Source organism: Podarcis cretensis (genome assembly GCF_951804945.1).
Source record: "Podarcis cretensis genome assembly, chromosome: 3".
In the NCBI taxonomy this organism is placed as follows: domain Eukaryota; kingdom Metazoa; phylum Chordata; class Lepidosauria; order Squamata; family Lacertidae; genus Podarcis; species Podarcis cretensis.
This window is the reverse complement of record NC_137172.1, coordinates 114,766,819-114,790,246: the sequence shown is the minus strand read 5'-3', so window position 1 is coordinate 114,790,246 and position 23,428 is coordinate 114,766,819. Positions and strand designations below refer to the sequence as shown.

Here is a 23,428-nt window from a genome sequence, read left to right as displayed (position 1 = left end):
CATTCTGGATTAGTGGTAGTTTCCAGGTCGCCTTCAAAGGTAGCCCCACGTAGAGCGCATTGCAGTAGTCCAAGTTTGTAAATGATACCTAGTTTTGGATACCTTTCCCTTCTGAGGCTTCCATCACAACCACAAGTAGTAATATTTTCCATGGTGATGACTTTCCTAGAAAGGCTTAACAAGTTCTGCAGTGGCCCTTAGAAGATATGTAAAACCCTGTACTGTCAGATGTGGAGGTTGTGGTATGTTTGGATCCTTGCTGCTGACCGAATCCTTACTAAGTTTTATAGTGTTCAACTGTATATTTTTAGGATGCATTTATGATTTGATTCGGGACGCAGGTGGCGCTGTGGGTAAAAGCCTCAGCGCCTAGGGCTTGCCGATCGAAAGGTCGGCGGTTCGAATCCCTGCAGCGGGGTGCGCTCCTGCTGCTCGGTCCCAGCGCCTGCCAACCTAGCAGTTCGAAAGCACCCCCGGGTGCAAGTAGATAAATAGGGACCACTTACTGGTGGGAAGGTAAACGGCGTTTCCGTGTGCTGCACTGGCTCGCCAGATGCAGCTTTGTCACGCTGGCCACGTGACCCGGAAGTGTCTCCGGACAGCGCTGGCCCCCGGCCTCTTAAGTGAGATGGGCGCACAACCCCAGAGTCTGTCAAGACTGGCCCGTACGGGCAGGGGTACCTTTACCTTTACCTTATGATTTGATTATGTGTCTTGAAGGCCTTGGTGGGCATAAAGCGAGGCTTCTATTTATTATTAATATGTGTGCAATCAACTAGCAAACTTTATTAGCAGTCAATACAATTTCAGGACTGGAGGGAAGCTGAACAACGTCTTGTCAGCTTCCTTGTTCTGACAGGATCTTTATGTGCTAAACCTCTTGCTCTCACACACTTTGTATCCCGTGTTGGCAGCCTTTCTGAAAACAATTCAGACAAGCCTTTGAAAATACTGCGACAAATTTACACAGTTCTCTTCTATAGGATGAAATAGAAAGAAAAGGAAGTATTCTTGTGGATTATAAAGAGCTGGCACATGATAAAGAATTAATGGAATCAATGCCTGATATTGCTTCTGAATTAAGAGATATGCCACAAAAGATATTGGACTGCATGGGCCTAGCCATACATCAGGTAAATACATCTAGCACATGGTGAGCAGTAAAATTTTGAATCTTTAATCATTCACAGACTTGAATGCATATACTTTTGGGTGGGAGGAAGAGGCAAAAAGTGTCATTTAAGGTTCTTTTTTAACAAGTGTGTGTGAAAGGAAGAGAAACCCATACTTCTAGATTTCTCATAGAGCTAGTCTGGGAACTTCCCTCTGCATGACTCTCTTATATTTTGATAACCAAATACAGTGGTGCCTCGCAAGACGAAAAGAATCCGTTCCGTGATTCTCTTCGTTTAGCGGTTTTTTCGTCTTGCGAAGCAAGCCCATTGACGGCTTAGCGGCTTAGCACTATTAGCGGCTTTTAGCGGCTTATCAGCTTAGCGGATAAGCAGATAAGCGGCTTAGCGGCTTAGAAAAAGGGGGGGGGAGGAAAAAAAAGTCGGAAAAACTCGCAAGACATTTCGTCTTGCGAAGCAAGCCCATAGGGAAATTCGTTTTGCGAAGCGCCTCCAAAACGGAAAACCCTTTCGTCTAGCGGGTTTTCCGTCTTGCGAGGCATTCGTCTTGCGGGGCACCACTGTACTTTTCTCTGTGAGCCAGCAGAAAGAAACTTTTTTGTTTGTGACTGTGCTGGAGTGTTTTCAAAGAAATAAACAGCTAACAAGTTTTTGATTTTCTAACTTGGCTGCTTGTTTGAAATACGAAGCTTATGGAATCATAAGACACCTCACCTTTTGGTTTCAGGGGTCTGAAGTCTATTTTTGTGTTATAACTTGGATTTTATGCATGTTTGACATCAAATGACTTAGGACCACAGAACCTCAAGGACCACCTCTCTCCATATAAGCCAACCTGGACCCTTTGTTTATAGTCTGAGACCCTTCTTTGTGTGCCTCCTCCATGACAGGTCCGGAGGATGGCAACATGAGAATGGGCCTTTTCTGCAGGACTCCCTGTTTGTAGAATGTTCTCCCCAAGGAGGTTCAACTGGTGCCTTCTTTATCTTTAGGTGCCAGGCAAAAATGTTCCTCATCAACCAAGCCTTTGGATGATTAATATTCTACAGCCTTTTAAATGTGTTTGTGGGAGAGGGGTTATTATTTTGTTGCTTCTCTTTCAGCTATTTCTGCTTTCATCTTGTGTTTTTATATTATGAATCACCCTGAGATCTTTGTAAATAAATATAACAAATAAGCAAGCAAGCCTCTTACTTGGATTAAACAAAACTACCCTCAGAGCCAATATTGTGCCTGACAAAAGGATCAGAAAATGGTATTTAAGAAAGGGGTGTGTGTAAAATGACAATTAAGAATGCAGAGTTTTGATTCTTGAAACCTTTGTGATTTTTTTTTTGCACTGGTTGGAAAATGCTGTTCAGTGTTACCAGCATATTTATATGATGGTTTTTTTTTTATGTTATAGGTGCTAAGCAAAGATCTTGAAAAACATGCAGCGCAACTTCAGGAACAAGAGGGACTGTCCATTGATGAAGAACCCATAATTAATGTCCCATATATTCATGCAAGGTAGCTATTGCTTTAAAAAGAACAAGTTTTCTTGAAAGGCTCAAACTCCACATGCCACATGTTATTTGCGAAGCAATGCATTTCCCAGATATTGGGGAAATTAGTCTTAAGTTCCATTGAAATCAATTGCACAAATTATGATGAATAGCTTGTTGATTCTAACCCGCCCCACTGCCAGACTGAGATTTTCAGTCTGATCCTATCATGTTTGCTGTGAAGAAAATCCCTTTGTGTTAAGTAGTAGTTAGTTCCAAGTAGGTGTGCATAGTAGCACTGTAGATTTTAACATGATTAATTTTCCTTGACAGTAATCTAATTTTCCATATTGTTTTATTTTAGAGTGTACAACTATGACCCGCTTACTCAGCTTAGGAATATTCGAGCCAATTGCTATGGGAAATTTGTGGCTTTGCGTGGGACTGTGGTGCGTGTCAGTAACATTAGGCCTATCTGCACCAAGATGGCATTTATATGCAGTGCCTGTGGAAATACTCAGAGTTTCCCTTTACCTGATGGCAAATATACTCTTCCTACAAAGGTAATGAACACTTTAAAACCATTTTTTAAAGTCACTGTTTATTATTAGACTGCTGGGACTTTAAAACATCAGGCAATAAAGGGAAACATCGGAAAAAAATAGGCTGAATTGCTGAAAATAAACCTGTCACGTCTTCTGGTTTACTCCCAGTTTATATACGTGGTTCATAAATTAAGCTAAAGCATTATTTATCTTCAGAGCATTGTTTGCCAAAGAAGGATTTATGCAAGCAGAAGCCTCTGAGAATTAGCGTGGATGAGCTTTCTGCTCCTCCAAAACAAATGGGATAACGTCAAGTATTATAGTTTCCAGGGTGGCAGCCATGTTAAGTTTCTTGCAGCAAAAATGATGGATCTTGTGCCACCTTTAAGGTTAATAAAAATATTGTGGAATAGGTTTTGTAGAGCAGATGAAGTGCAACTGATAAAGTGGACTCTGGTCCACCAAAGCTTATTCCATAATAATTTTTTTAGTCTTTAAAGTGCCACAAGATTTTTTGTTTAAGTACTTTAATATAAACTTTTTTGTGCATTTTTTAGTGTCCTTTGCCTGAATGTCATGGACGATCATTCACTCCTGACAGAAGTTCTTCTTATACAGTTACTGTGGACTGGCAGTCTATTAAGTAAGTATATTTCGGTTTTGCTTTGTGTTTTTTTTTTAAATCTATGATATTTTAGATGTATCAACTGAAATAGATTTGTTTATGTGTGTGTATGATACAGATTGCAGTTAAAGGTTGGATGTACTTATTAAAAGTTGACATGTAAGAGGAAATGGCCATGTTCTTCTAAGGAAATCAAATAATTTCATTGTAATATGCCTCCTCTTCTTCTTTTTAAGTTGTGCTGAATAAAAAGCCATTCACAAATGAAGGCTGCAGTCCTAAAGCTGTTATTTGTTCAGCTGAGACACCCTAGGAAGCGCTGCTATGCTGGGGGACAGGGAGGCCTGGCCCACTCTTATGCTAATAGAGGCCCCCAGATATGTCTGTGGAAGGCTTCCTGGGTATAGATGTCCTGCTGGTGGTGGGGGTTGAAGCTGAAAGTGTTTGAGCAAGGCTGGGGGATCCCAGGATCCACAGGCCCCCAAATGGGCATGGTTAATACCTTACCATTGCAAATTGGGATGTTAGTGATGACTACTGTGAATAGCCTAGTTTGTCCTTCGTCACTGATACTCATCCCCCATAACTGTTTAGCATATTTCCTTTGATTTAGACCAGGGGGTGTAAATTTTGTCTATCTTTACTGTAATCTGTCAAGGCTCAGGGAATCCTATCCCTCTCCCGGTGGCAGCCAAAAAAGCAGATAACACGAAGAGTCCTTACCACGGAATTTATTCAGTATTCATAGAGGGAGACAAAGGAATGTAGTCTTTATGCCATGATGGCGTTGCTCCAAGTAAAGTCCCACCCCCCACATCAACTCTATTCCTCGTCACCCCCGCGCCGATTAATCTGAGCTTTCTGTCTCTGAGTTCTCTCTTCTATTACCCATAATGCCTGCCTGGTTTGGGGGGTGGGGTCAGGAATGCTTTCCAAGGGCATTGAGTCTGTCAGCTGTCTCTTCCCTACTTCTTCATCATCTTCCTGCTGTTCCTCTTCCAATATTTCCCAACTTCTGCCCTTTGCAGCCTCTGAACTATGCCCCTCTGCAAACCACTGTTCTAAATCTATACTGTCCTCCTGTTCTTGGGAAGGTTCAGGAGAACAGGGGACAGCCCCCACCATTCGTCTTCAGTCCAACCCCTGACAAATATCACAAATACAAAAGTATTATAACATAATTCTAGGATTCAAGAGCTCATGTCCGATGATCAGCGAGAAGCGGGAAGAATTCCTCGAACCATAGAATGTGAACTGGCACAGGATCTGGTAGACAGCTGCGTTCCGGGAGATGTGATTACTGTCACAGGCATTGTCAAAGTGTCAAACACTGAGGAAGGTACACTATAACTGGCCATAGCTTTTGTATGTTGACATTTGTGCAGGTTTTCTCTGTTTTTGGCAGAGTGAGGGGAGGCGACCAAAGTAATCCAACTACCTGACAATGGTATCTACATGCATGAATATAATCTAATAAGAAATTATCTTAGGGAGAGCTGCTATAGTGTAGTGCAGTGGGTCTCAATTAGTGAGGACCCCTTATTTTTCAAAAGCCAAGCTACGGACCCCCTATATTTGAAAATTTTGATAGCTCTATGGTAGTTACCTCTGCAAAGTAATTTTTTGAACATAATGTGAGGTAGCCCCTAATAAGCAAAGGATTTTAGGTATGCTAGAAAACAGATTAGGGCTGAGCAATAGATGGTTTTCAACATCGTGATATATCAGCACTTAAACATTGCAATACAGTAGCACCTCGGTTTAAGAACAGCCCTGTTTACGAACGATTCGGTTTACAAACTCCGCAAAACCGGAAGTAGTGTCCCAGTTTGCGAACTTTACCTCAGTCTAAGAATGGAATCCGAACAGAGGAAGGGCACCGGCGGCGGGAGGCCTCATTAGGGAAAGCGTGCTTTGGTTTAAGAACGGATTTCCGGAACGGATTAAGTTCGAAAACCGAGGTACCACTGTAATCTGATATATCACGATGTCTGAAATTGGAGATCAGGCGTGGGGATGAGGGAAGGAGCAGCTGCGGAGATCAGATGGGTGAGAGGAGAAGAGGAAACAGAGTCACCTCCACTGCATGATTTTAGTGGGAGGGGATGGGGGAGTTGTGCATCAAGCCACTGTCTGTGGGGGCAGCCAGAGAAGATCCACATCCACCGTGGCCGCTACTACTGTCCTGCTGTCTGAGAAAAGCTGCTCCGCGGTACCTTGAAGTGAGTTCAATCAGATGCCCTCACCTCCCTTAGTGTGAGGAAAGGCAGCTTAGAACAGCAGCGTTATCGCTGAGATCATTGTGCAATATCAGCGGTGCCTTGAAATCGGCTGCTCTCATGCGAGGAGCGATATATTGCTGCATATTGCCAGGTCAAGATCGTTATCGTGGTGTGATTTCAAAACTGATTTTGGTCAGTATATTGAAAGTGTTGGGACGCGGGTGGCGCTGTGGGTTAAACCACAGAGCCTAGGACTTGCCAATCAGAAGGTTGGCGGTTTGAATCGCCGCGACAGGGTGAGCTCCTGTTGCTCGGTCCCTGCTCCTGCCAACCTAGCAGTTCGAAAGCACGTCAAAGTGCAAGTAGATAAATAGGTACCGCTCTGGCAGGAAGGTAAACGGCATTTCCGTGCGCTGCTCTGGTTCTCCAGAAGCGGCTTAGTCATGCTGGCCACATGACCCGGAAGCTGTACGCCGGCTCCCTTGGCCTGTAAAGCGAGATGAGCACCGCAAGCCCAGAGTCGGCCACGGCTGGACCTATTGGTCAGGGGTCCCTTTACCTTTATTGAAAGTGTTATGGTTCTTGTATATATCTTGTATTCAGGAATTATCACCCTGTGTTTGAAACTAGTGGTTTTTTTTGGGTTTTTTAACTGTAATATCCCCATATAGAGAGAATAATGTGATTGTTGCTGTGATAGAATAATAATAGAATAATAATAGAATAATAATGTGATTGTTGCTGTGATATTTTAACAGGAGCATCCAGAAATAAAAATGATAAATGTGTCTTCCTGTTATACATCGAAGCAAACTCTATCAGCAACACTAAAGGACAGAAAGTCAAGGACTATGAACATGGAATAAATCACCAAGCTGGCATGGAGTTTTCACTTAAAGATCTTTATGCTGTCCGGGAAATACAAGCAGAAGAGAACCTGTTTAAGCTCATTGTCAAGTATGTCACTTCTTGCATGTCATTGTGAATATTAGACTTTGCATATTATCTTGTTTCAACAATCCCAGACGATCCACTCATGACGCCCTCTCCTCTTCAGTTTTTCACTTCCAGACCCCTTAATTCATTTAATGTAAGGAAAGAAGGAAGTGTGTGCATGAATCTGCTTTTCTACAAAAGAATCTCCTTTTAAAATAATCGTTGAAACACACAACTTGGCCTAAGCTGGAACAACTTGTTCTGTTCTCCATTCTACTTATCTGGAACTAGATGGCTGACTGCTAAGTTTAGGACATGAAGCAGATTGTACAGGATTTCTTTTGGGGGTGGCTATTAGAAGAGGAATCTTAAATGCTCATTCTACGCTCCTTGGAATCTAGGACATTGTTCTGAACTCTCTGATGCTTTGGTAGGGGAGACACTGAGTGCAGGTACTGTTTGTGTAACTAGTACACATTGATAAGTGTCCAATATTAAAACAGTTCTGATATTAACTTATCTTGATCTCAACAGAAGAGATATAGTGATTGAAATCAGTAGGTAGTATTCAATGAAGTTTTAACCAGGGTAAAGGTAAAGGGACTGCTGACCATTAGGTCCAGTCGTGACCGACTCTGGGGTTGCGCACTCATCTCGCTCAAGGGAGCCGGCGCTTGTCCGAAGACAACTTCCGGGTCACGTGGCCAGCGTGACTAAGCTGCAGCCGGCAACCAGCACCAGCGCAGCACACGGAAACACCGTTTACCTTCCCGCTGGAGAGCGGTCCCTATTTATCTACTTGCATTTTGGGGTGCTTTCGAACTGCTATGTTGACAGGAGCTGGGACCAAACAACAGGAGCTCAGCCCGTTGCGGGGATTCGAACCGCCGACCTTACGATCAGCAAGTCCTAGGCACTGTGGTTTAACCCACAGCGCCACCCGCGTCCCACAGGGTAGACACATTTAAATTAATGAACATGTACAAGTCTAAGTTAAGTCCACTAATTTCAAAAGGTCTGCTCTGAGTAAAAGTTAGTTAATTCCACCCAATGGGTCTTAAAGTGCTGAACTTCGGCAAGATCATTGTATTGTTAAGAACTTAGGTTTCGACGCTTGCGTAGGAGTGGTAGTTGTGAAACTTGGTAAGAAAACCCAAGCATCCTCTCTATTTCTGTAATTGCTATCAAGCTATTACCAGGGCAGTGGGCATTTCATAATTCTGTGTAAGGAAATTGATATGATCATTGAGATCTAAAAATCTCAACATTCTTAAAAAAAAATCTTTCTTTGTTACCAGCTGTTATAGATGCAGGAAGAAATTTGAAAATGTGTAGGCAACTCTTGTTAATTAGAAGCCGGGTTAGGGTGGCGCTGTGGTCTAAACCATTGAGCCTCTTGGGCTTGCCAATCAGAAGGTCAGCGGTTCGAATCCCTGACATTGTGAGCTCCCGTTGCTCTGTCCCAGCTCCTGCCAACCTAGCAGTTTGAAAGCACGCCAGTGCAAGTAGATAAATAGGTACCGCTGTGGCAGGAAGGTAAACTGCGTTTCCATGCACTCTGGTTTCCGTCATGGTGTTTCATTGTGCCAGAAGCAGTTTAGTCCTGCTGGCCACGTGACCCAGAAAGCTGTCTGTGGACAAACGCCTGCTCCCTCGGCCTGAAAGCGAGATGAGCGCCACAACTCCATAGTCGCCTTTGACTGGATTTAACCGTCCCGGGGTCCTTTACCTTTTACCTCTACCTACCTTTTACAAATAAATGGGGTTGATTCATTACCTTGTTATTATAGACCTCTGGTAAGGGAACCTAATATGCAGGAACAGGAGAGTAAAAGCAAGTTAAGTAAAACCCCAGTTTGGTCCAAGGTGCAAAGGACATAATTCTCATGAACATGGTGAGCAATGTGTTGGTGTGCCAGGCAGTGTCTCCTTGTTATTCAGGTGAACAGCCGTTGTGGGCTGGTACATTGGCCAGCTTATCTCTCCTTCAACATCAGCATGACATCACAATGGCCTGTGTCTCTCCTTCTGGTTGGACACATCCGTGTGAGAACACAGTGGCCAGTCTGTGAAATAGGCAGCATGAGATCACAGTGGCCAGTTTTTCTCCCTCGGGTGGCTAGCATGGGCCACAGTGGGCAGCCCCTGTCCTTCAAGCAGGGAGCATCATCTTGTGGGGAGAGGCATTCATTCGTCTTCATTCCTCTTCCACTCAGGCAGGCAGTAGAATGTGGGCAGAATATTTATTTCTCTTGTGGAAGCTTCCAATAGCTTCAGCACAATTTCTTTCTCATGTCAGCACAATCTCTTTCTCAGTGCGGTGGGCTTAGTTGGGAGCAGATGGTGGACCCTGTATGTTCTTCTCTTAGTGAGGTGGTCAGCAGAAGTATGAGTGTAGTGGTCATCTCCCCGAAATGGGCAGCAGCATGTGGACAGAGAAGCAGCAGTCAAAGCAAAGAGCTGGCAAGTAGGCAATCCATCTGTTACAGGCCTCTCTACTTACAGGAAGTGGACGCAGGTGGCGCTGTGGTCTAAACCACTGAGCCTCTCGTGCTTGCTGATCGTGAGGTCGGTGGTTCGAATCCCCGCGACGGGGTGAGCTCCCGTTGCTCGTTCCCAGCTCCTGCCAACCTAGCAGTTCAAAAGCATACCAGTGCAAGTAGATAAATAGGTACCACTGCAGCGGGAAGGTAAACGGCGTTTCTGTGCGCTCTGGCTTCTGTCACGGTGTTCCATTGTGCAGAAGCAGTTTAGTCATGCTGGCCACATGACCTGGAAAGCTGTCTGTGGACAATTGCCGGCTCCCTCAGCCTGAAAGCGAGATGAGCGCTGCAACCCCATAGTCACCTTTGACTGGACTTAACTGTCCAGGGTTCCTTTACCTTTTAATTAGAAGCCAAAGGAGGGGTGTATGTCTAGCAACTCAGTGCCCTACATAGCACCTTGCCCCTATCCATGACTGCTAGGAGCAGAATAAACCATGAAATGTTCATGCAGATTTGCTTAAATAGCACCATGTGTGTAGAATTCAGTTTATGCTATGAAATCTATATTCTTTTAGCAAAACACTTGGGGGGGGTGTTTATTGACACAGAACATGCACTACCCTGGGTACTTGTTTTAAATTATGTGTTAATTTGGTTTTTCTCTTCCTTCTAGTTCTCTTTGTCCTACTATCTACGGTCATGAGGTAAGTGCATCCCAATGGAAAAATTCCGATGGCTGTTCTAAATGCTCACTGGAAAACGTCCACCGTCCCCCCTGTAATCTAGTTTTTGTAAACTGGTTGGCAATCCAGAATGAGTAACTTGGAAATGTAAGATTGGGATGTTCTTTGTTCTTTTGTTTCCCGGCCCCTTGTAGGATTCAGTCAGTTATGTTAGCATTACAAAAAATAAATCCCATGTTTACTCATATGGCCTAGGCCTGTTCTGAAGCCCCCTGACAAATTGTACATTGGCTGCCTTTTCATTTTTAAAAATGTATGTTTTCACTTTTCACTTGTTATGCGACGGTGGAAGTGTTTGTAATTATTTTTATAGGAGTTTCTTGTTTCTATCTTCAATAAATAGATTTCTTGTGAGTTTAAAACAATGAAGCCATCAATCTTTTTATTGCTTTGTTTATGATACATGCAGGTCCTGCTTTTTGAACACCATTTATTCCCAGGAAATCGTTTGTTAGGCGAGTTTTCACATAATGAGCTGACAATTTCCATTATTTCTAATGGTGATATTTCTAGTCTGTGTTTCTAGTCTAGTCTCCTTCCTTTCCTCCATAGTTTCTGCCCAGAATTGCTTAAACCAACCAGCAAAAGACAAAGGAAGAACTGATTAGTCTGATCTCTCCTGTTCCCTGATTTGTTTGATTTCCTTCCCTCCCTCCCTGCTTTCTGCTCAAAATGTCTGCTGCCTACCAGCAAAACGCGAAACAAGTAAGGAAGTGGACAAACTCCGGCTGTTCAGGTACCTGAATCAGCCGTTTGTGTAGCGAGGTTTGGGTATAATTCTTTGTGTTCAGATAAAATTTTGGATAATGAGCATTTTAAGAGCAGGACCTGTGTGTATTTAGTATTTTGCCATTGTGCCTGCACCTCTTCATGCTGGGATTCTCAAGGTATGAGGTATGAACAGACCACATGTGGACTATGTGCCGCTGCCTTGAGCTAATCCATTCCAATACTTTATGTATTATGCTTCCATTTAACAGATTGTGAAAGCTGGCTTAGTGTTGGCATTGTTTGGAGGCTGTCAAAAGTATATGGATGATAAAAATCGGATTCCTATTCGAGGAGACCCTCATCTTCTGGTGGTTGGAGATCCAGGACTGGGGAAGAGTCAGATGTTGCAAGTATATTCATTTATTAATAAATAGCGTTTATTTGTTGTTTTTTCTTACCGACATCCAAAGTGTTTTTTAAAAGTATACTTTAGCGCCAGCTATATCAATATGAATGCAGGGAAAAGACGTATATTCTTCAATGGGGATGTTGTTCTTTTTAGTATAAGTAAATGCATAGCATGCAAAACTAGCCTTTACCATTTGTTTCTTAGGCTGTATGCAATATTGCACCTCGTGGTGTGTATGTGTGTGGCAATGCGACGACTGCAGCTGGTCTGACTGTAACTCTGTCCAGAGACAGTTCTTCTGGAGATTTTTCTTTGGAAGCTGGTGCCCTTGTGCTTGGAGATCAAGGTACTATAGAAGTGATCCTTTCTGTAGCTGGAAACTTTGAGCTGATGCATAATCCCTTCAACTGGTAGCTGATATGGTAAATTACCTTGTTAGTTCTAGAAATCTTATAAAAACTGTGGCTGTAGCCTTCAAAGCACTTTTTCACATTGACTTTGGTACAGAAGGCTATAACTAGTCCATTCCTCATTTGTGATCTTGTAGGAAGTTAGTTGCTTTCCCTACCTTTTCCGTCTGGGTATTTGATACTCTACTGGAAGATTATCCAGCTCACAGGCGGGCAGAATACTTACAGTACCATGGTGGTTGGCTGAATTAGGGTGGCCAGTTGCAAATGAGGACAGGTCTTTACACACACACATACTTTATTAAATTTTCTGTTTTACAATTTAAAATACTCATTTTACATCCTTAAGATATCAGTGACTTCCTTTCTTCTTTTTCCATGGTTCATTTTACATACCATAAATCCCTGCATATTTTACAAAAACAATACCATTCAGTATTCCATTATTACATCCATCAAAACTTACTTACACTGTTGAATTTATCTTAATGCTGCCAGCGTTTCCAGCTATATACAATTTTCCCATATATTCAGTAAACGTTTTCCAATCCGCGTTAAAAGTATGTTCTTGTTCTCTTATTCTATATGCTAAGTCTGCAAGTTGTGCATATTCTGTCAACTTCAGTTGCCGTTCTTCTTTGTTTGGGACCTTGCTTGTGTTCCATTTGGAGGCTAACAAAACATGGGTCACAGTAGTGGCATACATAAACAACCTTTTTTGACGCCTGGGAATTTCAGCCCTAATTATCCCCAGCAGAAAGGACCCTGGTTTTTTGGGGAAAGTACTTTTAAAGTACTTTTTATGGACGCAGGTGGCGCTGTGGGTTAAACCACAGAGCCTAGTACTTGCCGATCAGAAGGTCGGCGGTTCGAATCCTTGCAACGGGGTGAGCTCCCGTTGCTCAGTTCCTGCTCCTGCCAACCTAGCAGTTCGAAAGCACGTCAAAGTGCAAGTAGATAAATAGGTACCGCTCCGGCAGGAAGGTAAACGGCGTTTCTGTGTGCTGCTCTGGTTCGCCAGAAGTGGCTTAGTCATGCTGGCCACATGACCAGCATGTACACTGGCTCCCTTGGCCAATAAAGCGAGATGAGCGCTTCAACCCCAGAGTCGGCTGCGACTGGACATTTCCCCCCCAATTCATTATGGATCATTTCCCAATACTCCTTTACCCTTTTACAAGTCCACCACATATGAAAGAACGTTCTCTCTACCTCTCTGCATCTCCAGGTCTTCTCCACTTTCTATAGTTTTGAAAATGAGGGAATTTCATCAGGCATAGCTTGTCATGTAGGCAGGAACCTTTTCCTCTTCTCCATCAGACCACTCTAGCCTGCATCAAGTCCCCCTTCTTTTCAAGTAGATGATCACTACTGGCTTTACTTCTGGCACTGATAATCTGATGGGTGGGTTGGCATGACTAACTGTATATGTGCAGCCCACTTCAATGCCTGCGGACCCTGACAATGGCAAATGCTAAAGTTTGCCAGAACCTATTGCCATGCTTTTTTTTAAACACACACATGCAAATAGAGATTGCATAGCTCCAGTTGTAGAAAATGCTGGTTAAAACAAGTTTTTGGCGCATCGCCTTCACTCTCTGCCGCCTTTCACTTATCAAGTTTATGAGAGTACGGGAATGACACCTCTCTTTTTGTCATTTTGTTTTTCAGGCATTTGTGGAATAGATGAGTTTGATAAGATGGGTAACCAGCACCAAGCCTTGCTGGAAGCTATGGAACAGCAAAGCATCAGCCTCGCCAAGGCTGGTATTGTTTGCAGTTTGCCAGCGAGGACATCAATCATAGCGGCTGCAAATCCAGTTGGGGGACACTACAACAAGGCCAAAACAGTATCTGAGAATTTAAAGTAAGTACTTCTAAAATGCATGCATCAGAAAGAAAGAAGGGGGGATTTTTTTTTTTTTCATTTTAAAAATGACTTTTAAATCTGCATCACTGATTTTGTCCGAAAGGTGACCTTTCTGGAGGGAATTACTTATTTCTCCTTTTAAATGTTCAATGTGAATACTCTCCCCACCCTTTTTTCCCCCCTGAATGTTGTAAAATTCTGAACAAAAAGCAAACAAATTACGGTACTTTTCAGTGTGTAACATGCCCCCATGTATAAGACGCCCCCTATTTTGGGGGACTAAAAATTAAGAAAATGGGGGGAGAGTTGTTGAGCTTTTTTGGGGGGGGGGGTTGCCAAAAACCACTCTCCTCACAACAATATAAACACAACATGTAGGCTAATAGTTAGTAGAAAATATATAATAGAATAATGATATTCATTATTCTATTATATATTTTCTACTATTAGCCTACATGTTGTACAGTGGTACCTTGGGTTAAGTACTTAATTCGTTCCAGAGGTCCGTTCTTAACCTGAAACTGTTCTTAACCTGAAGCACCACTTTAGCTAATGGGGCCTCCTGCAGCTGTCACACCACCGGAGCACGATTTCTGTTCTCATCTTGAAGCAAAGTTCTTAACCCGAGGTACTATTTCTGGGTTAGCGGAGTCTGTAACCTGAAGTGTATGTAACCTGAGGTACCACTGTATTTGTATTGTTGTGATTGAAAATCATGCACCTGCCTGGCCAACACTAACACTCGCTTGAGTCGCAACAGCCTCCTAACGTCTGTCCGCTCACCGGCAGAAACAGCCTATTGCCCGCCCAATTGCCGCAGCAACACCCAATCAACACCACCCCTTGCTGCAGACACCAATAACATGCTACATACCATCTCCAGCTCGCGGCATCAACCAATCCCACGTCCCCCCTAGGCAGTACCCATGTACAAGACGACCCTCTATTTTAAACATAATTTTTCAGTAAAAACACCTAGTCTTATACACGGAAAAGTACGGTATGTTCAGATTGATGTAAACTTGTATATAGTATTTCTTCTGCTGAAGAGACCTCAAATTATTTTGAATTCTTCACACTATGTTTTCAGGTGTGCTATAGAAAGAGTGTACCCAGGGGTATGTGTGTGTTTAAGAACATGCACTGTACTTGCGGGTTTTTCTTTCCGTGTAGAATGGGGAGCGCTTTATTGTCACGATTTGACTTGGTGTTCATACTGCTGGATATACCGAATGAAGATCATGACTACCTGCTTTCCGAACACGTGATGGCAATGCGAGCAGGAAAACAGACTGGATGCAGCAGTGCTGTAGTGCTTCGCGCAAGCTCTCAGAATTCGAACATATCGGTCCTTGAAGCCATTTCAGACAAACCGTTGTTGGAAAGATTAAAGGTAGTACATACTGTTCAGATTTCCTGGCCCTATACCATCTTATCTCTCTAGGCAATCAGAGGCTGCCATGAAATGAATTCTAGGGGCTCGCTTGTTCAATTTTTCTCCTGTTTTTGTCAAGTATCTAGGGTGCTACTTTATCTAAATGGGGTTTTCACATCCAACTCTGAATTTTGCTGTAATAAAAAGAAAGGTGAAGTTTGATGACAGGAAATGCTTCCTGAAACTGGGCACCACAGGGATATTTCTGCTATCAATACCAGATTTAGATATAATTTTTATTGTGAGGATTTTTGTAAGCCCCTTTTTGAGAGACCCTTTGTCAGAGACCGTGCTGAGGAGGGCTGCACTGAGGAGAAATGGTGGGATACCCTATCCCCCTCTCTCCGATCCTGAATCTTCCCAGAAGCAGTGGGACAGTATAGATTTGGAACAGCAGTTTGCAGAGGGACATAGTTCAGAAGGCAGAAGTTGGGAAGAACTGGGTGGTGAACAGCTAGGAGAAGAAGAACTGGAAGAGAGAGAGTTAACAGACTCACTTTCACTGGAAAGCATCCATCCGCTCAGCTCAAGATCAAGGAGAGCAGATAAGGTGGCAGCACAGAAAGCACAGTGGTTGTGAGATCAGGTTGCCAGATGCGGAAGTGACATGGATGACTAGGGGGGAAGTGGGTGGAGCCCTTAATTGGGAGCACCTTCATCCCTAGGAATAGATTCTTTGTTCTCTCGCTGTGATCATTAAAATTTCCTACTGGTAAGAGACTCCTTTTGCTTTGTTCTGGTTATCTACTGCCAAAGGGTGGGTGGGTGGATAGCCGAGTCCCTGAAGCCTGACACCCTTGGGGAATATAAAGCAGGAAATAAGTATTCAAAATAAATGAAGCCCTTGTTTGTGTATAAGTAGCTGGGACTCTCAAGTGCCCTGTGCGGTGGTGTACGGGGGCTTTTCCGCTCCCCGCTTCCCAACAACTGCCCCTCTTCCCAACTCCCAGTTCCTCTGATGATATCCCATAAAGTAAAAAGATCTGCCAGAGGATGGAAGTCTCTCCCCCTCCCCTGCTTGCACAAAAACACTTTCCACTTACACCCAGGATGGGAAGCTGGATCCCAGCCATTGTGTTTGCTATATACAGTGGAGCCTCGCAAGACGAAAAGAATCGTCTTGCGGTTTTTTCGTCTTGCGAACCAAGCCCATTAGCGGCTTAGCGGATTAGCGCTATTAGCAGCTTAGCGGATCAGCTGATAAGCGGCTTAGCGGATAAGATGATAAGCAGCTTAGCGGATCAGCTGATAAGCGGCTTAGCGGATCAGCTGATAAGCGGCTTAGCGGTTTAGAAAAAGGGGGGGAAGGGAAAAAAACCCGCAGGAACTCGCAAGACATTTTCGTCTTGCGAAGCAAGCCCATAGGAAATTCGTTTTGCGAAGCACCTCCAAAACGGAAAACCCTTTCGTCTAGCGGGTTTTCCGTCTTGCGAGGCATTCGTCTTGCGGGGCACCACTGTAGTATTTCAGCGTTCAAAGCGTTTTTACATGTGTTGCAGCCATTCTCACAATCTACCCTGTGTTGTGAGGATCTGTGAGGCAGAGTGACTTACATGAGGTGAGATGATGATGATGATGATGATGATGATAATAATAATCATAATCATAATCATAATAATAATTTATTTATATCCCGCCCATCTGGCTGGGCTTCCCCAGCCACTCTGGGTGGCTTCCAACAAAATATTAAAATACCATAACAAATCAAGCATTAAAAGCTTCCCCAAACAGGGCTGCCTTCAGATGTCTTCTAAAAGTTTGGTAGTTGTTGTTCTCTTTGATATCTGGTGGGAGGGCGTTCCACAGGGAGGGCGCCACTACCGAGAAGGCCCTCTGCCTGGTTCCCTGTAACTTGGCTTCTCACAGCGAGGGAACTGGCAGAAGGCCCTTGGTGCTGGACCTCAGTCTCTGGGTAGAATGATGGGGGTGGAGACACTCCTTCAGATATACTGGACCGAGGCCGTTTAGGGCTTTAAAGGTCAGCACCAACACTTTGAATTTTGCTTAGAAACGTACTGGGAGCCAATGTAGGTCTTTCAAGACTGGTGTTATGTGGTTTCAGCGGCCGCTCCCAGTCAACAATCTAGCTGCCGCATTCTGGATTAGTTGTAGTTTCTGGGTCACCTTCAAAGGTAGCCCCATGTAGAGCGCATTGCAGTAGTCCAAGCGGGAGATAACCAGAGCATGCACTACTCTGGCGAGGCAGTCCGTGGGCAGGTATGGTCTCAGCCTGCGTACCAGATGGAGCTGGTAAACAGCTGCCCTGGACACAGAATTGACCTGTGCCTCCATGGACAACTGTGAGTCCAAAATGACTCCCAGGCTGCGCACCTGGTCCTTCAGGGGCACAGTTGCCCCATTCAGGACCAGGGAGTCCTCCACACCCGCCTGCCTCCTGTCCCCCCAAAACAGTACTTCTGTCTTGTCAGGATTCAACCTCAATCTGTTAGCCACCATCCATCCTCCAACCGCTTCCAGACACTCACACAGGACCTTCACCACCTTCACTGGTTCTGATTTAAAAGAGAGGTAGAGCTCTCAGCCATTGCGTTTGCTATATAGCATTTCAGTGTTCAAAGCGTTTTTTACATGCGTTACAGCCACTCTCACAATCTACCCTGTCTTGTGAGGATCTGTGAGGCAGAGTGACTTACATGAGGTGAGAGACTTCAGCCTGGGTCTCCCAAGTTTCTCACTCCCACTCTTACCTGTGGGAGCCCCAGTGGTTCAAATCTGATGGCACTGTCCACTTCCGGAGCTGAGCGGAATGCCGTAATACCTAAAGCGTGTTTTCAATCGTCAGGTCATTCCGGGAGAAAATTTTGACCCAGTTCCGCACCAGCTGTTGAGGAAGTATGTTGGCTATGCCCGTCAGTATGTGCACCCCACGCTGTCTCCAGAGGCCGCTCAGGTCCTCCAGGAATTCTACCTTCAACTCCGACAGCAAAGCCAAAGAGCAGACAGCACACCTATCACCACACGGCAGTTGGAGTCGTTGATACGTCTTACCGAGGTTTCCTTTAATTTTGTATTTCTTGCCGCTTGGATTTCTTGCAGTAGGAAAGTTTTGCCAAGTGACAGACTGCTCAAATACTAGTGATTTTAATGTGGGCATTGGGAGACAGTGCAAATAATTTCTTTAAAAAAACCTAATTTAAATAAATAGATGTATTTCCATCAACCTGGTGGGACTGGATTTGGATCAAACCTGAGTTGCCGGATTCTTGAGATTCCAGGGGAGCAAGGAAAACTCACCATCTTTTTTTTTTTAAAAAAAAATGCTGCTACCATCTTTTTCTGTAAATAAAATTGAGGATACTAAAAGTTAACAAACTGGGCTCAGCCATGTTCACTGTCTTCTGTTTCTTGAATGGCTCCCTTGTAACTTTAGCCTCAAAGTAGAGACACTCCTTAAAATTTAATGTCTGATGCTGGACGTTATTCCAGAAAAGATCTTGCAAACATAGAGATATTCCACTGGATATCTCGCTTTTTAAATACGATTCTTCTGGTGTAACCCGGATTGTCCGTTCTTTATCTTGTGGCTGATTCAACTTTACTTCTCTCTCCCCAATCCATTACGTTGATACTCTAAGCTGCCTTTGTTCCAAGGAAGGAGTTCAGTGATGTGCTCTTTTTAATCATTTCTTCAGCAGAAGCATTTCAGCTTGCTAAATGGAACAATCCCCATTCTTCCTCTTTGATTTTAAACTATATGAAACTGCCTTAAACTGGGTCATGCCATTGAATCCTCTAATCCAGCATTACTTATTCCATCCGTCAGTGGTTCTCCAAGGTCTTGGCACAGGGACATTTCCCAGGTTGGTTACTTGATGTCCTTTAAGTAGAGATACCAAGGAATAAACCTGGGGCCTTGTGTGTACGAAGCTTGTGTTCTCTGCCAGCACGGATGGAGTTCTGTTCTGTTCTGTTCTGCTCTGTTCTTTCCTAAATGTCACTAAATGCTTTGCTGAACTATATCTACATTCAAACTGAAAAATGTAGTGTGTATTTGCCTGTATTTTTAAGCTGCTGGTGTCAACTCCTTTCACGTAGCTTTTCTGATCTGAATAAATTAGGTTGGTCATTGCAAAGGGTTATTGCTGACTAAACCCCACTTGGAGTACCCATTGAAGTCAATGGACTTAACTTAATCAGGCCCCTTTATTTCAGCAGGTCTACTCTCGAGTATGCCTTGGATAAAACCCATTTTAATTTTAATTATTGTTTGTTTGTTTAAGGCACGGTCAAGGTTAGAATTAAAAGAAAAGGCCACCAAAGAAGATGCTGAAGATGTCATAGAAATAATGAAATACAGGTACAAGTATGCACCAGAATAAAACCCAATCTACAGCAAACCAAAGGTCTGTGGGGCTCTTTTGCACACCTGGTGGTGCTTTTATTTATTTCAGTGATATGTATACATTTTCCTGTCCCTCCACTCACTGTATATGCAAATTGAGCTGCTCAAATTCAGTGGCTCCAATGTTCACGGTAGGTCCAATGTCACATTCCCCATTGGGTACAGGGAGCTGTTTTCTACACTAGAATGGAGGCAGAAGCCGTGGATGTTGGCAGGTGGGGGAGAGAGCTCTAATTGATCAATCCACTGGTGAGTCCCTCCATTCCCTGCAGAAAATGAACAACAGCTTCAAGCTTGCTCTTATGGTTAACTCTTCCAAAGGCACTTCTCTGCCTAGTTTTACGCCTTCATTGTTTATTGATGTTTCTGTGTGTTTCTTCTTCAAGCATGTTGGGAACTTACTCTGATGAGTTTGGGAAGTTGGATTTTGATCGTTCACAACACGGTTCCGGAATGAGCAACAGGTCGCAAGCAAAGAGGTTTGTTTCTGCCCTTCACCGTATTGCAGAAAGAACCTACAACAGCCTTTTTGAGGTTCAACAGCTGCGGCAGATTGCAAAGGAGGTAAACGTAAAAGTAAGTACAAATAAAATTTTGTATTTGGAAATGATTAAGTTTGATATTGGAATTATCAGTTTGAAAAACAAGTTCTGGTCCCAGCATCTGTACTTCCTTTTTTGTTTTTGTTTTGTTTGCATTTTATTTATTTATTAACATTCTTATATTACATTGGTAAACATTGTCATATTACATTACAGGACTTTCTATAATATAATTTGCAACATGTATACAAAAATTATATACAAATTTTATATACCTAGAAAGAAAATGAAACCAAAAACAACAACAATTTCCCCCCAAAATCATATACATACCAACACACTAGACTTCCTGTCTTTCCCATTGTATATTCCTTTTTTACAAATGTATGTACTCTTATTATTGTATATTTCATTACATATTATCTAATACATTCCTATATCAATATGTGCTCTTAGACTTATTTCTCAACTCAGTCTCACTCCAACGTCAATCAAATGCTAGCATAGATAGCGAACCTTTACTGTATTTTTGAACATATCTTTTATATCTATCCCACTTTTCCATAAATTTTTGTTTTGAATTGCCTCTTAGGGTATTTGTTAACTGCGCCATTTCAGCAAATTCTTGTAGCTTGTAATGCCAGTCCACCCCTTTTCCACCAAAGTCCGAGCTGCGGCCGTTGCATATAAGAATACCTCCATGGTTCAGAGGACTTTAATCATATTGCTCCAGCTCCGATGGCTGAACTTTGCCTATGTATTTAGAAATTGGATTTGAGATTGGTTGCCCTACTAATATATCATCTAACATCAGCACCGCAAACTTTGTTGTTACTGAAACTTGCCTTTCTTCTTTAACAGCCTGACACCTGTGAACTATCTTGAAGTGTGTTGCAATTTCTGCAGTTTTTATTTTTTTCTGCAGTATTTCACTGTGTGAACACTGACAATTGTATAGATAACTTAGGACAGTCAGAGAGAGTTGTGCCCTGCTGCACTTTAACTAGAGAATGAATAGAAAATGATCTCTTAAAAAAAAAATAACGAAGGGCTTGTATTAGCTTAGGTGAATTTTTGATCCCTCCACCCTTTCACATAGCAGATACCTGTGTCACAAATTCTTTTTGAAATTTCCTTCTTGATGAAAAATATTTAAATAGTTTAAATATCAACTTCTTGTGAGGAAAGAGGCTTGTAGCATAATGTGTAGTGTTTTGTCTCTCCAGATAATAAACTTACTTTGTGTGATTCTTCCAGGTAGCCGACTTTGAAAACTTCATTGGATCTTTAAATGACCAGGGTTATTTCTTGAAAAAAGGTCCAAGGCTGTATCAGCTTCAAACTATGTGAAGGAATTCAGCAACCAAAGTAACTGAGTTTTTGGAAGAGGATCAGTAGAACACAACACAATACTCTGTTAAGGCTACCAAGGCTTATATGCAAGACCTTTTTAAAAATCAGTACTTTGTTACACCAGGTGTTACAAAATATGTGCAGAAACCTGCTCAGATAGGTTATTATCATAATGGAGAAAATCACTTCAGCTGCCATTTCAAAGTCATGTAAATAAGTAAAACTTAAACAAGTAGTCAAACTTATGCATTGTTTTAAGATGCCATCTTCAAAAGGCACTGCAAGAATGTTAATCCAACATGCAATGATTAAAAATGCTTAGCAGATTCTCATGTTGCATTCTGCAGTAAAACACATTGGCTCTATGCAGACAAGCGGAAGCATGCAAGTGTGTTTTGTGTTTACAAAAGTTTTCCTTTTGGTTTGTGTGTGGTGGTTTTCAGAGGTGAGTTGTGCTGCTGGTCTGGTTGGTGTTAGCCCTTGTGTTCCCCACACGTTCCTTTCGCTGTTTTGCGTGTCGGTTGAAAAGGCTTCCTTTTCAGTTTTTATCTCAGTTCGAACTGCAGCTCACTGATTCAAACATGACAGCAAACTGGTTACCAATAAACAGGAGGTGGACATAGAAGCCATATGTGAGAAGGGAGTATGAAAGTGTGTAACTAATTCATGATTCTTGTATGAGTGATTGCCTTTTAAAACGTTCATTTTGAAAACTTGGGCACACTAGTAGTGAATATTGATATTTTGTTTAAATACAACAACTAATTCGCTCAGTAATTATATTGGGTTGCATCCAACTAAGGTATGCTTGGGTTAGATTCATTGGATTTAAGGTTAGTCATGTCCATTCATTTCAATAAATCTATTCTAAGTGTAGCTAATATTGGATGAAACCCATAATATTTAGCATGGTTTTAAAAAAGGGAAACTGTGTCAAGTGAAGGAAACGTGATTTTGAAATAGTTCTATATTGTATTGAATTTATCCTTGGCTGATAGCCAGTTTCATAGGCAGGTTTTGAAGATTGGAAGACCACTTACAATCAACCGTAGGCTTGGGAATACCGGAGAAATTTCCAGCACAGGGCACTAATTCTGTTTTAGAATGCTATTATTTTTCCATTACATTTGTATAGAACAGGAAGGTATCAGCTGTGACTTGCACCCATGTATGTATTGAATTTGCTTATGGATAGAATAGGAACACTTTGTGCCGTTCCCCATGTTGTGCCTACCTGTTGCTGGTTAGGTGGAAGCGAGGGTTGGGTCCTGCGTGATCATTTGGGAATAGTAGACCATTGCTGTTCAAGTGAATCACAGCCTGAACTAAGGCGGCTCACAGCAACAGCATTGCCACCATACAAACATACAATAAAAAGTTAAGGGATGCATGGTTGGGTTAAAGCTGCAGCCCTTGTCTTCAAATGTTTAAGATCACTCATGTAGACAGCCTTGTAGCCTTTGAATTGATCAGGTACTGTTGCTGCGTCCTTAAAAGTATCTTAAATTCAGGAAAAAAACCAAACTGCTGACATTTTAAAATTATAGACAGAGTCAACACCCCCCTTCAACCTGCTGTTACATTCATCTATTTATTTGTGTGCAATAAAGTTATTCTGTTTTGTTTTAACCATCTGTTTATTGGTTTATGTGAATAAAGCTATTTTTTAAAAAGAAAACACCGTTACAATTATTTGTTCAATGGTTTGAGTACAATACAGTGGTACCTCAGGTTACATACGCTTCAGGTTACACACACCACTAACCCAGAAATAGTGCTTCAGGTTAAGAACTTTGCTTCAGGATGAGAACAGAAATCGTGCTCCGGCGGCGCGGCGGCAGGAGGCCCCATTAGCTAAAGTTGTGCTTCAGGTTAAGAACGGACCTCTGGAACGAATTAAGTACTTAGCCTGAGGTATCACAGTAAAGGTAAAGGGACCCCTGACCATTAGGTCCAGTCGTGATCGGCTCTGGGGTTGTGGCGCTCATTTCGCTTTATTGGCCGAGAGAGCCAGCGTACAGCTTCCGGGTCATGTGGCCAGCATGACTAAGCCGCTTCTGGTGAACCAGAGCAGCGCACGGAAACGCCGTTTACCTTCCCGCCGGAGCGGTACCTATTTATCTACTTGCACTTTGAGGCGCTTTTGAACTGCTAGGTTGGC

The 23,428-nt window shown here is 42.8% G+C and overlaps 1 protein-coding gene across 3 annotated transcripts in view; it reads left to right on the top strand.

Annotated features, from left to right (window-relative positions):
• The window catches only part of MCM8 (minichromosome maintenance 8 homologous recombination repair factor), a 43,241-nt gene that overhangs the window by 5,504 nt on the left and 14,309 nt on the right, over positions 1–23,428 (top strand). For 2 of the 3 annotated variants that reach the window (XM_079969780.1, XM_079969781.1), the window contains exons 5-19: positions 984–1,133; positions 2,539–2,642; positions 2,982–3,180; positions 3,720–3,805; positions 4,975–5,126; positions 6,768–6,966; positions 10,105–10,135; positions 11,155–11,295; positions 11,499–11,640; positions 13,376–13,571; positions 14,748–14,967; positions 17,813–18,022; positions 19,251–19,327; positions 19,759–19,948; positions 21,172–21,496. In XM_079969780.1, the coding sequence (XP_079825906.1) occupies positions 984–1,133; positions 2,539–2,642; positions 2,982–3,180; positions 3,720–3,805; positions 4,975–5,126; positions 6,768–6,966; positions 10,105–10,135; positions 11,155–11,295; positions 11,499–11,640; positions 13,376–13,571; positions 14,748–14,967; positions 17,813–18,022; positions 19,251–19,327; positions 19,759–19,948; positions 21,172–21,264 (2,190 nt within the window). In that variant the 3' untranslated portion in view covers positions 21,265–21,496. Of the gene's footprint in view, positions 1–983; positions 1,134–2,538; positions 2,643–2,981; positions 3,181–3,719; positions 3,806–4,974; positions 5,127–6,767; positions 6,967–10,104; positions 10,136–11,154; positions 11,296–11,498; positions 11,641–13,375; positions 13,572–14,747; positions 14,968–17,812; positions 18,023–19,250; positions 19,328–19,758; positions 19,949–21,171; positions 21,497–23,428 lie in introns of those variants that run through there. The other variant, XM_079969783.1, reaches the window with a different exon arrangement.